Source organism: Cololabis saira, chromosome 13 (assembly GCF_033807715.1).
Source record: "Cololabis saira isolate AMF1-May2022 chromosome 13, fColSai1.1, whole genome shotgun sequence".
Classification (NCBI taxonomy): domain Eukaryota; kingdom Metazoa; phylum Chordata; class Actinopteri; order Beloniformes; family Belonidae; genus Cololabis; species Cololabis saira.
Window position 1 is genome coordinate 29,018,444 of NC_084599.1, and position 14,193 is coordinate 29,032,636.

At 40.0% G+C, this 14,193-nt stretch overlaps 1 protein-coding gene across 1 annotated transcript; it reads left to right on the forward strand.

Annotated features, from left to right (window-relative positions):
* LOC133457849 (uncharacterized) lies at positions 1–13,413 on the forward strand. The gene is made up of 5 exons (XM_061737210.1): positions 1–180; positions 6,046–6,330; positions 8,791–9,336; positions 9,899–10,109; positions 12,729–13,413. The coding sequence occupies exons 2-5, from the start codon at positions 6,057–6,059 to the stop codon at positions 12,982–12,984; spliced, it is 1,287 nt and encodes a 428-aa protein (XP_061593194.1). The 5' UTR covers positions 1–180; positions 6,046–6,056; the 3' UTR covers positions 12,985–13,413.
* The last annotated feature ends 780 nt before the right edge of the window (positions 13,414–14,193 follow it).

Genomic DNA, 14,193 nt, shown 5'->3' on the forward strand with positions numbered 1-14,193 from the left:
AGAGAGGGGGGGAGAAAAAACGTGTGTGGGCGGAGGAAAAGCCTAGTATTTTGTCTGTCCTGAAATTTGATTCAGAAAGTTCAGGATCCTGCAAGACAAAAAGCAAACGGAGGGGGAGGGAAGAAAGAAAGACTGCGAGAAGAGTCAAGTCACCTCAACAGTCTGCAAGCTCCAACCAAAGTAAGTGCATTTAAACCAGAAATGCTTTCAACCCTGGAGAAAAAAAAAAAACCCCAGCTAACTATTCCCTTCAACAGAACTCATGGAAACAAATCGAGTAAAGTTTGAGTGTGATATGTTATACATTTCAGTGCTTTTATTGCTGCTTGAATGGTCACAAGATGAGAGATTTGTGAATGACTTGTGTGTACTTCACACACGGATTCATATGACCTGGCCCAATTATCTGTTGCAAATCCATTTTTTTACGCAGATCATGCATTAAACACGATTTCAGTCGCTTTGCAGGGGAGGTGTGGCAGAACAGAGAAGGGAATGTATTTATTTATTTATTTATAATCCTGGAGTAAAGGCTTGTTGCGCCCTCCAACTCCCCCCCATCGCTTCTTTTGCTGCGTTCCATTTACCTCGGAAGTCGGAACTCGCAACTGGGAATGACGTCACAGCCGAGTTATCAGCGTTCCAGTTACAAAGTAGGAAAACAAGTTTGTAGTTCGCATATACCACATGAAAAATGTAAATTACACTATAGCAGCATATATATGCCAAACAATACTTGTATACGACTGATTTAGTGTGACCAAAACTAGAATGAAGTGCTACGAGTTTTTACGGAGCTCTCTTCTACTGTTTACAACCGGGGCAGCCATCTTGGAATGTGAACTCGGGGGTGGTGAAGACTCTCCCACTTTCCCAGTGGGAAATCCTCCTTCGAGGGGCGTTCCAGTTGAAAAATCCAACTGGGAACTGGGAAATCCCCACTTCCGAGGACAAATGGAACGCGCCTCTTTCTGCATCCTCACAAACCAAAACTGTGATTTATTCTCCTCCGACCTTAAACTCTGGCGCCTCCTAATTGAGCTCTATAAATGGTAAAAGTCCTCATGTGTTTGGACAAAGATCATCTCTGCGCAGCTCGACTTCTCGCCGCGGCTGGATGTGCGCCAGAAAGAAAAAAAAAGAAGGGGGAAAAAAAAGCAGTCCAGAAGAAATTGCTCCAAATCCAGCCTGCAGATGTTAATGAAGCTGAAACAGTTCAAAGACAGCCAGCCAGCCCTACAAGCGCGTGATTAGCGAGGTGGTACTTTCATCTGGCAGATGTTTTTATGAAGGAAGCTGGAAGTGCAAGTTATACGTTTTTATGGCAAGAAAAAAGGTCACGCATGCATGGCTGGTTTATGGTTCCACGTTACTACAACACCGTACGTTGCGCGTCGCCGCGTACCCTACGCCGTACCCTACGGCGTAGGCTCTGCATCGATTTAACGCAGAACCATAATTCAGGCTTTAGGGGAGAAAAACGGAGTTAAAAAACTTTCAAAATCTTTCAGATTTTGTTCTAAATGGATGTGGTTCAGGTTTTTCCACCTATGATGTATCATGGCAGTGATAATAAAATGTTGATGAGCTTTTAGGCTTCTAAGCTTCTCTCTGACCACTTTGTTCTTAAATAAAATTCGTCTTTTCCTCTTTCAGCCTGTAATCATGTTCAGAACAGCTCAAGTACTGTATCATTTCACCTCTTTCTGTTCCAAGAATATCCTTGAAAGAAACACCCACTGCTCTCAGGGGCGAAAATCCCGTTTCATAGTTGGGGGGGACAATAAACAGTAAAATTTTAGAGAATAAATCCAGTGGGGGACAAGGAATAAAAGTTTTAGCCTTCCTTTATTACAGCATTTTGACATTTTCAACTCTATCTCGCAAACAGGCAGAAGATCTTTCTTAGAGCAATACAAAACAATGGTATTAGGTGGAAGGTGGCAATAATACAGCACATCTGACATAATACACTGCAAAAACCCAAAATCTTAACAAGAATATTTGTCTTATTTCTAGTTAAAATGTCTCATTACACTTAAAACAAGACTCATCACTGAAAAAAAACAACAATTTTCACTTGTTTCAAGTAGATTTTCACTTAAAATAAAAAAATAAAATAAAAAATCTCCCAGTGGAACAAGATTGTTTTGCTTATAAGATAAATCTTGTTCCACTGGCAGATTTTTCTAATTATTTCAAGTGAAAATTTACTTGAAACAGGTGAAAATTGTCAAATAACAAGTTATTTTTCTGGTGATGACTCTTGTTTTAAGTGTAATGAGATTTTACTGTTTATTATTATTTTCGATTTCGGTTTCGGCCACAAATTTTCATTTTAGTGCATCACTACTAAATACTACTGCATTGTTCCAAAATTATTAATTCTGTCTCAAATTATTCTAGGGGGGGACAGCTTTACTAATGGGGGGGACTTGTCCCCCCTGTCCCCCCCAGGATTTTCGCCCCTGACTGCTCTACATAAACTAAAACTGTAGAATTATTTAACTTTGTTTTTAAATAATCATTCTACTTCACCTATAGAAAATAGATTCATAAAACTAATAGTTCATCACTATTTGAATGTAAGAGTTTACACATATAATTCTCTGTTATAGGTTCAAGATGTCATGTAGAATAGGCTTAAATTATTGAGAGTAAAATTTTAAAAAAGCAGGGGAACCACACACACACACACACACACACACACACACACACACACACACACAGACCAGGCTATACATATACATTGCTGCAGCACCTCTTGTCACAGTCTATCTAGTTGTTTTTACTTTAGCTCCTTTATCTTTACGGCCCTCTCCTGATTGGCTCGTCTAATCTGACTGGTTAGCTGATTGATCAAATATGGCAGCGTGAAAGACAGCTGTTCATTCTCTGTTTTAAACTGGCTGCTGTTTGGCACCACCCGTTCAAACAGCCCGTGGGATGAACAACAATGCTTTCTCTTCATCTAATTTTACAGTTTGCTTCCTTTTTGCCTGTGGGCAGAAATTGTACTTACTAAACCAGTTCTGAATACGTAGAAGCTCTCAGAGCAAACAGAGGCGTTCTGGCATTCAGAAAGGTCTCAAAGTGGTGTATTTAAGCAGGTGCAACATCACTAGAAGTAAATAATTAGATATTTTGCTTTTTATGTTTCAATGAGAAAAGAATGAAGCACATGACCACCGTGCAGTCATCCAGTCATCCATTTTCTACCCACTTCATGCTGTTCAGGTTCGCAGAAGGCTGGAATTTATGCTCTCTCTCTCTCTCTCTCTCTTTCTCTATCTATCTATTGATCTATTACTGAAACAAAAAAGAGGATAATGCAGTAACGTGGAGGAAGTGATGTGTTGGATATGCAGCAAAACGAAACTAATGAAGACAATCTAAAATAAACAGTGACACGAATGGAAAAAGTCTCAGAAAAATACAAATAAAGTGGGATTATTTGCAGGCACTGTACACTGTCATGATATCAACAACGATGACAGTCTCAGCGATGTTGCTCCAACAGTTTAAAAACTTGTAGGTCACGAGTAAGAGCAGCTGTCCTGTTCAAAATCATTTGGATTCATTCATCTCATCATTAATATTATCAGTAAAATAATTCACCCTCCAGAACTGGGAAGGAAAGGCAGATTAGAAAGTATTAACCTAAAATTAGTCTGAAAAAATTACACAAATGTATAGTCTTATTTTAATCAGGTGCTTGAAATCATAACAAAGAGCATCTCAGGGTGTCCTGGACTGTCTGGTACTGGGATGAAGATATTTAGGCCCTGTGGGTGGTGAGGAAAAGTCTCTGTGGATCAGGACTGCTTTCCAAAGATGCCGTTGTCCATCAGGGACTTTAGCCGCAAACTCTTCTAATATAATATATTGTATAATATATACAGCATACACTGTTGACTTCCTTGGGGAAGTGGATTCTATGTCACTATGCTGGAGTCTGCTAAATCTTTTTTTTTTTTTGGTAGGTCATAAGTGCCAAAATAACTTTCCTGTGCACGTTTTCCAAGCAGATCATTGCATTGTTATAAGATGAGCATTGTTAACTTGTGTTACCTGTGAGACGTCATAATGTTATGGCTGGTTGGTGGTTATGATGCTAGGACATGGATGTGGGATAACGTCGCTGAACAAAACAACATAGAGTAACAGTCAAAAAATTAACTGAAAACCTTGCTGTGCAAAAAAGATGTATCATACGTCAATCCTGTCAGAGTTCTCTTGAGTTTTCTGAGCTTAACTGCATCTGGGATGGACCGTCCTGCAGAAATGGGTGCAGTGGAGACGAATCATTATTCCTGATCTTTTTTGGAGGAATTCTGTGCAATGTGCTCAAAGATCAAAGATGAAATGACCATCACTCCTTTGGCCTGCCTATAGTCACATCTTGTCCCCAGAAACAAAAACTGTTCACTGTTTGCAGGAAGAGTGGGACAACTGAACCACAAGACAACAACTGAAACACTTATTGTTTGCTGTCAGAGGCCAGAATGTGTTTAGGTGTTTAGATATTTCCAGCAGCTTTACTGTCCCAAGTTGTCGGGCTCTGTTTGCAGTCACAAAATCCCAAATCGACAAATTAAATGAATTGGATAAGAAAAAAACATGAAATAACGAAATAATGTTTTTACAAGAAAAACAAAATAAACATAAGATTATTGTTACAACTCAATCTAACCTTTTTTGGATGCATTCAACAAACATAAGGTATAAAAGGTAGGTATAAAAACAAAATGTAACTTGTGATCACCGAACCACTGACTAGTGAGAACAATTTGCAAAGAGTGGATATATTTTTGGAGAGTAAGTTTTTGTTTTTTGTGGAACATAAAGTATATTTCTCTCACCTGTAGCCTGTCTTAACAGGTGAGCTTATTTGAGCATGAAAAGTAGAAGATAAAACAGTTAAAATGGATATATCTGAGCCATTCTAGCTTCAATAAACCTCACCTACAACCTGTAGTAAAGTGTACGTTAGTATATATTATACACTTTACTAAAGGTATGACAAATCTTTTTTGTTTATTAAGAAGCTTAGGAAGATTTTGGTGGCTTTTTGATATGTTAAGCTACACCAGCCAGCTTAGGCTAATTTATTTTATTAACTATTATTCATCTCAAAAGGAGAAATGAGTCCCCTACACTAGTTGAACTAGGAGCAGTGGGCCGCCCAGCGAGGTTAATGCCTTGCTCAGGGGCCCTAAGTGGGTCACTCAGTGCTCCAGACCCGACCTCTGTAGCTACAAGTCTACTGCTCCCAAAGAAGATTGATATTAGAGTTATTTTAATCCTTTTAATTTATAGTAAGATAATGGTGAAAACAGGTTTATATGTCCTCACTTTAGTATTATAAACACATTCACGTCAACATGCTGCATTACTTGATATCTTAATGCATAATAATGACTGTAAATATAAATGCAGGATTTACCATTATGTGTACTTGAATAACACTTTATTGTAACTCATGCAATTAAAGCTTCAAGTACATGTTACTGCAACTTATGCAGCTTATGTTTATAAACCATGATTTGTATTTTGTGAGAAAAAGACATTTCAGACGTGCTGAGACAGTTACCCCACGATAAACTTTAACAACCCATTGTTGGTTATCCCTGCTGGGTCCCATCGGGGTTTTGTTTTTCAAACATCTCTTTTAAATCAGTCCTGTTATGAGAAAAAGGTGATTTAGCAAAAGAGATTAATCGTAACTAAATTCTCCAGTGAAAAATGATAAAAATGCTAAAAAGCTCCCCAGGGAAGCTCAGGGGAGAATCTGAGTAGCTTTGTAGTGGTTTGGGTCAAATTAGTTCAATTGTTTTGAACCTTTTTGATTACTTTGTATGCCCTGCTAAGATTTTTCATATGTCGTGTAAAGGCTATCCACATGCTGGAGTAAAGTAAAAAAGAAAGTTGGAAGTAAACAATCTGCCAGGAGTTTTCACTCTCAGACTTGTGTCTCCCAGTTCTGGTGTTTTGGTTCTGATTCTGGCCTGGTTTTTCCTCTGGATCTCCCCCGTCTCCCCTCAGGCTGCGTGACTATGAGCACCTCGGGGCTTCAGGCCACTAACCATCAGAACGTGAAGGAGCTTGACAGCATGAAGGAGTCCATCAGCGATATCATCAACCAGCTCCAGGATATCGACCCTGCCAGACTCTCCTTCTCCCCTTTCCTGGACTTGGACACTCAGATCTCCTTGGCGCCGGTGTCAGACAGCCCCGAGTCTTCCATGGAGGAGCTGCACTCGTCCTCCCACTCCGTCTCCGGCTCCCAGCGCTCTCTGGAGCTGCCACCAGCAACAGATCAGCCAAGGAGTGAGTTATTACCGCTGCCTTTTTGCCATCTGCCTATTTGAGCTGCAGGATTTGACAGTAGGCCAGAACAAATTAGCAAAAGCTTTAGTCATATTTGAAGTGAAGACACAGTCAGTGGATTAAAGGAAATTTTAATTTCTAGCACTTGACTAAATGTGCCCTCAGAAGGGTGATATCAACTTCCAAACTGTGACCAACTAACCCTCCAGGTTAATGAGACGATTCTGTTGGAGAGGGAAAATGTCTTAGCAGTACAGCTATAGCTATATAGTGACAACAGGACACACAGAGGTGTCAAAAGTATTCACATCCATTACTCAGGTAGAAGTATAGATACTAGAGTTTAAAAATACTCCTGCAGAAGTTGAAGTATCAACTCAAGTTTTTACTCAAGTAAAAGTATAAAAGTACTGGTTTCAAAACTACTTAAAGTATAAAAGTAAAAGTAATGTAAGGGGGAAAAAGCCTTTAAGGACAAAAGCCATTGAAAATGAATGCATCTTAGTATAATGCAAATATATTAAAGAACCATATATGTGTATTATTGAGCATTAACATGTGTTTCAGAGAGCAGGAGATATGATGACTAGTTGCCTATAAGTATTGTAATGGTGCAAAAAGTCAAACTTCAGAGGCATGTTATCTTTTATCCTAACCTTTATTGGAATGTACATCCAAGTTTAGTTGCAGGAATCTGACGAAGTAAGAACAAAACTGGACAAGAACATCTGAAACAACCACAACCAAATTCACTCTATCTGGATGGAGCAATTTAACTGGATAGTTTTTTGTTTAAAGGCCAAAATGAAATAGAGTAACAAGGCTGTTTTTAAAATGTAAGGAGTAAAAAGTACAGATAATTGCGTGAAAATGTAAGGAGTAAAAGTAAAAAGTCGTCTGAAAAATAATTACTCCAGTGAAGTATAGAAAATTTCTACTTAAGTAAGGTAACAAAGTATTTGTACTTTGTTACTTGACACCTCTTAGGACACATGACAGAAAAACAAGAGATTTAACTTCAGTGTGCAGCGACAAAAGAGATACAACAACAAAGATGGGAAATGCCAGGCCAGCCAACATTTGTATGTTTGTAATATTTGTATTCCAGACACGGGCTGTAAAATGGGACCCGGTATGGGATTGTATGCTAGTTGGGTTCACACGGAGCCAACATGGATCCCGTGGACTAAACCACATGGAGTCTCATTATTCAGATCATTTATATCCCAGAATACCCATGTTGACAGGGGCAGGGGTATACTTCCTCTGTAATGTGACTTGAGTGAATGTTTGTACCTTACACTGTACAGATATTCCAGATAGACTGAGGTTTCTCGGATGTTGTTTAGCTGCTTACAGCAACGGAGGGGAGTGGCTCTTTTTTACAATTTGGCTCCAAATCCGAATTTTGATTAGAACGTTTTATGAAGGTCTCCCTGTCAAATAGTTGAAGAACGGTCGATTATTAATGATATTTGGCAAAACATCTCACATAGTATACTTGACTCTCCTCTCAATAAAACCTGCAGTGTGTGAAAGGTCCAAATATTAAATAAAAGTGTGCTGGTGCAACTTTTAAGACTTTGAACCCTGCTGCAGTTTTCCAAAAAAAGCCGGACTCTGTAATTTAAGAAAAAAAAAAAAGTTATCTTCGTACATTTGATGGGAATTATTTTCATTTGTGGAATAATCAGTACTCGAGTTGTGGGATGGTGGATTTTATCATATGGGGACAGATAATTTGTGCCCATTACAAATAATATAATATATTACAAATAATAGCACTGACCAAAACACCTGCAGGAATGACATAGCAGCAGTTAAATGCAGCCTTTTGAAAGCTTTAAATATCCACTGGGCTTACATCAAATACATCAAAACACAACAATAAAAAACAGTTTTCTGAACTTATCAATATGACTCTGTCCTTCACAGGATAAGTAAAATGGATCACTGCAAAAACTCAAAATAAGAATATTTGTTCTATTTCTAGTTAAAATTTCTCATTTCAGTAAAAAATCTTATTACACTTAAAACAGGACTCATCACTGGAAAAAAACAACAATTTTCACCTGTTTCAAGTAGATTTTCACTTGAAATAAGTAGAAAAATCTGCCAGGGGAACAATATTTTTTTTTGCTTGTAATAAGAAGATAAATATTGTCCCACTAGCAGATTTTTCTACTTATTTCAAGTGAAAATTTACTTGAAACAGGTGAAAATTTTCAAATAAGTTATTTTTATGGTGTTATTCTTCTGGTGATGACTCTAAATGTTGAAATAGCAGTAAAACCACATTCATTGATGAAATGACACAAGGGATGGAAAGGGGGGATGGCAGTTTTACAGGGGGGATGATTTGGACCGTTTTTATTTCAGGGGGGATGCGATCCCCCCTCATCCCCCTTCAACTCGAGTACTGGGAATAATACACATTTGGCACATTTCTGATTTGATTAGGTGCTGCTTCGTGCCACCAGCGTCCCGGCCTCCCAGGAAAGGCAGAAGGAAGTCAGAGAGGAGTGGGGGAGTTGGCTCACACCATTTCCCGGCCGGTCTTGACAGCACACAGCTTGGGGAACCAGGCCGGGCCTCAGATGCCGGCCTCTCGGCCAGACATTCCCAACGGCACCAACACACCGAGCTGGAGTCCAGTATCCACTAATCTGGACTGTACCCTGGACGAGGGCCGGCCTCTGATCGGGCCGCCGCCGGAGAGCGTGGAGCTGGGAGTGTGGAGTCCTGCGGGAGCGACCTGCACGGCGGCAGCGGAGGAGGCCTCAGATCGGGGACGATGCTGCTGCCGCTGCTGCCAGTGCAGATGCTGCCAGAGCGGCCGGGTTCCCGCCTTCCTGTCGGTCTTGGCCTCTCTTCTGTGTGCAGCTGGGATCCTCTATGCACTCTATTTCTACGTCCCCATCAGACCCCCCGACTGCCCAGACACAGGCAGCCGCGTGGTCTTCACCTTATGCTGCTGCGTTGTGGCTACGCTCCCCGTCCTGCTCGGTAGGACTCCAACACCTGCACGCTCACAAACACGGCCTCAAATGAAAAATAAAGATTAAGAGAGGATTTGATTTGTCTGGCTGTCTCGTCTAGGAATGTTTCAGGATCCCCTTTGATTTCATATACTTTCAGCCCCAGTGGAGCACACGCGGGCCCCCGGAGATAACCATGATTTCCTTTTTCTTCACATAGCTTTAAATGGAAACCCTTATAACTGGTTGGCTGCGTCTCTGTCTCTCAGGTTGTGTCCTCATTGTTTCAGTAGTTTTTAATCAATTACCAATCTGGGCAACTCAGAGAGAGAGAGAGAGAGAGTAGACGACAAAAACACGCACATTAAATTTCCTCCAGATGATTTTCCTTTCACCTATTTATCAAGCAGATGACAGTGAGCAGTATTTGCATGTGGGCTATTCTGCTGGCAGTTGCCGTATTCAAATGAAGAAATTGAAAAAAATCAAAAGGTGCTGTCAGACGAGTTTGCCATAGATGAGAGTCGTTTGTGGAAAGCTGGCCCAGGTTCAAAATGCTAACTCGCTCACTCCTCTTGTCTCCCTTGCAGCTATGCTCATCGGCGCAGCATGCCAGTTCTGCAGCGGCTCCTTCAGTCTGGATCCAGTTCCCAGAAAGCCAGCGCTCCAGCAGCTGTTTGTCGCCGCCTCCTCGGAGCAGCTACTCCTCTACGTCCTCAATCTTGTTGTCATGGCCGCGTTACTCCCTCAAGATGAGCTCAAGCTGGTGCCGATACTGGTTGCCATGTTCATGTTTGGAAGGTAAGACTCAAAAAGTTTATGTTTGTCACACAATCATAAAACTGCCACTGAGCTGATGAAGTCAGACTTAATTAAGCGTCATTTAATAACACCTGAAACGAACTTGACTGAGAAAGAAAACTTAACATGTCAAGACACAGACACCCAAGATTGTTTCAGTTCTGCATTTATAAAACAAATGTGAAAAAAGTCATCATTATCAGAGGAAAGTCATTGTTTCTTGAAAGTTATCTTCCTGTGGAGGCCAAATATGTGAATATATGAAAACACCTGGTGGTGTTGATCCTCACCAGAGTTAGTAGATTTCATCTGCTGTGTCCCAAGAACCTCCAGTAGCTTTGTCGAGCTAAAGCTGCAGACTCACTGACCGACGCCACCGTCCCCTAACATGGCTAAAAACAAACACATCCACTGTCATTAACAAAGCCAGAGAGATTGTTTTTGGCAGCATGGCACAGAGCAGTGGAGAAGGCATGAAGCAAACTCCTTTATCAGCTCAGTTTGCAGCAGCCACGCTCTGTTTAGTCTGTCAACCACAGAGGCTCCAGGCCAGAATCACAAGGAAGAAACGTCGCTGCTGCAAAGCTTTATGGAAAATATTGGTGGAGATGTAAATATATGAAATACTAAGTGTAAGAAAAAAGAAGGGTCTTTTTTTAACCTGGACTCAAACCCGAATATTAGTAATTCATATTTAACTTAATCCTTACATGCAAAAACAAGTTATCTTTCTCTTTTGAAAACATGTCATGGTTTGTATTGTCAGCAGAACCTCATTCATGCGGTAAAATACATACTAAATGTATCGTAGGAGACCATACATATACAGTACAGACCAAAAGTTTGGACACACCTTCTCATTCAAACAAATGGGGAAGTGTATACAACAAATGGGGAAGTGTGTCCAAACTTTTGGTCTGTACTGTATATAATATGATTATTTAAGATATATATAATATGATAATTTAAGATATATAATAATAAGAAAATGTCCAATATCATGGAACAGGCTGTGTGTTTCAGTATAATTGTCATTCAACTAGCAACGGTCGCCAGTACAGCTTCACATGTGGAGAATCATTATTTCTTCCTGTAGCCCGAGCAGCTGAGCTGTGTAGATGCCCAGTCCCTTTCTTCCTCATCTTCATCCATCACTGTCGGTCATGGCAGCACAGAAAATCATATGGTACAAAATGTTTAAATGTGGGACATTGTCCCGTAGCCAAAAAGCTTCCCTCCCAGCTTCATTTTTGCAGCAGGACAGTGGAGATGTGGAAAGAATGGAGACTGGTCCAAGCACACCAAAAATGACTGGAGGTTGGATCATCAAGCTCATTAAGTGTTGTACAGAATATGAGTTTTAGATATTTAATTATTTTTTTGTGGAATTTGATTTGGGAATGCTGTCCTATGGTGGGATTTCTGCCTCAACATTGAAGGAAACGTCTTCCGTCTGCACCTGAGGTTTAACACTGAAGCTCCAGGCGCTGGACGTTGTCCTCATGCAGAAAAACGTCTCCCCCAGATTATTTCAAAGGAGTTTCTAATATTTTATGTCATTCACATGAATATGACATACAATATTAGGTGAATTATTTCCACAATATTCATTTTTGAAAATTGAGAATTTTTGATACCAATTTACCTATTTTATTTTATCTTTTAAAGTATTCATGTATATTACAGGAAATCAAAATTCCTCACAGGAAAAATATCAACAGCAATGTTTTGATCAATCGTAAGTAAACTGCTTGCATAGAGTTTGAGTCTACATGGACCATAACAACCAAGGGCACAGCAACAACCATAATCAATACATCATTTATTGCAAATAAGCAAGCAAATAAACTGTTCTGCTTGTTTGTTTATCAGAAATAAAGTCGAGCAAAACAATAGATGTGCTGACACTGAACTCTCCATCTGGAGTGAAAAGACTCAGGATCTGCAGCTCATCTCCTGAAGAGATAAGAAGGGATATAAGAAAATACCAGTTTAATTTGTAATCAGTCTGCACCGTTTGGGATTTTGTTAAAAGATGGACAAGATTTTTAATTACTGATGGGTTTTGGATTTTTACACATACTAAAATGACAGAATACATCCAAATTCACAAAAATAAAAGCCCTCAAGCATAGTTGATTAAAAAAAAAAAATGAGCCCAAATAATCACTTATTGTTAATTGGCCTTAAAGTGAGCTAAAGATGTTTTTTCTCTTGGAGCTTACAGGCTTGGTTTTAATGTGATCAGATTACGTTACCATGGTGACAGCCTGTCTAAACTGTTAATCCAAGTGGTGTCTGTGGCCTGATGAAGTCTTCTTTCTGCTTGTTTTCTCTCTCTCTCTGCACCAGCTCCTGGCTAATACTCTATTATTTTTTTTCCCCTCAGTTTATTATCAATTTCATCTGCACTGTAATTTGACTGTAGGCGATAGGTGCATTTTGAGCAAAAATGGTCAAATTGTTTCAATAATCACAACTGAGCTGAGCTGCAGTCGAACTTGTTGATATATTTTTCTGTGTGTGTTTTGCAATGTGCACACAATCTAAAGGGGTGCTGAATCTTTGCTTTGAATTTGATCTGATTTCTTTGTTTGTGTGTTTTTCAATCGTCCACAGGCTTGTTTACTGGTTCAGCCTGCACACGTGCAGCTCCTGGCGAGGGTTTGGCTCCGGTCTGACCGTCTTCCCGCTCCTTGCCGTGGTTGGTCTCAATCTGTTCCTCATGTACAGCCGCAATCTCAAACAGCCCCTCTTTGGCTCTCAGGACGTCGTCTATAATCAGGTCACCCCCTCTTCCTTGTCGGGGGGGACATCACAGAGCCCAAGTGGCAAACCAGACATCCTACCCACAGACATCCTGGACGCTCAGTGAGAAGGCCAGCTGCGCTTTCTTCTCTAAGAGGAGGCGATCTTTCCAAAAATAGCCCATTCCTGCGGTCTGCAGTTCAGCACGGCTCCACCCGCTGCCACTATAACCTACAACTCTGTGACGGCTTCACTTGTGTTTGTGCTCCTCCGTGTGCAGCCTTTCATTTTATGTGGACTTGTGTTTTATCATCTGAAATGCAAGAACTCTGAATGCTAGTGGCCGTGGATGCCTTTAAACAATGCTGTGGTCATAAAACGTTTGTTCTTTTAAGCTCTTCCAGTGCCTATATTTAATGTTTTTAATTCTTTGTACTTTGAAGCTCTGCTGAATATATAGCTGCAATTTGCTTTGGCCTTACAGAAAAACACAAAGCAGCTGCAGTTGTTGTAATTTCAACTATTTAGAAACTTTGTACATGACAAAGAGTGAATAAAAGGCTTTTGTAAAAAAGAAAGAAAGAAAGAAAATATTTATCTTTTCCAAACGGTTTTCTATGAAACCGTTCGTCTGAGCAGCTATTCCTGGAGAAAAAGAAAGTTTGTTTTCAGAGCAGGAACTGTGATTATGTGATTATACTTTGTGTTTCTCTACATCTCTGCCCCGCTGGCGTCCCCACTGCGGACCACTGATGAACTTGTCAGTTTGTGGCTACAAAACCAAAACAAAATAAGATGCACTCGTTTCATTTGAACGCTCGGCCAAACGGAGATTGATGAGCCGACTCGATTCCTGTAATTAAAGACGACTCGCTGACTAAAGATATTCAAGTCAAAAATACAACTTCTCAAGCTCAAAAATGCTAAAATGTATTTCTTATTTTTCCTAATTTATGCCGGTACTCACTGAATCATCAAATACAGTTCACAAGGTATTATTTGAGGTCACAATATTACAGCCGTGTGATAAATCCATGGTCTTTTTATTACTAGTTTAAAGCAGCACAATGTAACTTTCAGCTTTTGTTGAGTTTGGCGGCTCCTTTGGACAAAAGCGGTAGCCAGACTTAGACAAAAGCGGTTACCAGACTCTAAAATTGAGTAAATACACCTTAAATAAGTAAGAACACATATTGTGTCATTATATTAAAAAGCTACACTGAAACAAACAATCAAGACAGTTGTCAAACTTCCCAAATTCAGTCTTTAATTCAGTCCCAAATTAAATGTTTACAAGTACACTGCAGCTTGTTTTGAAGGGTTGCCAATATAAACC

What these genes read in the sequence shown, in the direction of transcription:
- LOC133457849 (XM_061737210.1), top strand. Translation starts at nt 6,057, where the DNA reads ATGAGCACCTCGGGGCTTCAGGCCACTAACCATCAGAACGTGAAGGAG. An exon ending in AGCAACAGATCAGCCAAGGA is followed by an intron (nt 6,331 to 8,790) that starts GTGAGTTATTAC and finishes TGATTTGATTAG; the next exon opens with GTGCTGCTTCGTGCCACCAG. An exon ending in TACGCTCCCCGTCCTGCTCG is followed by an intron (nt 9,337 to 9,898) that starts GTAGGACTCCAA and finishes TCTCCCTTGCAG; the next exon opens with CTATGCTCATCGGCGCAGCA.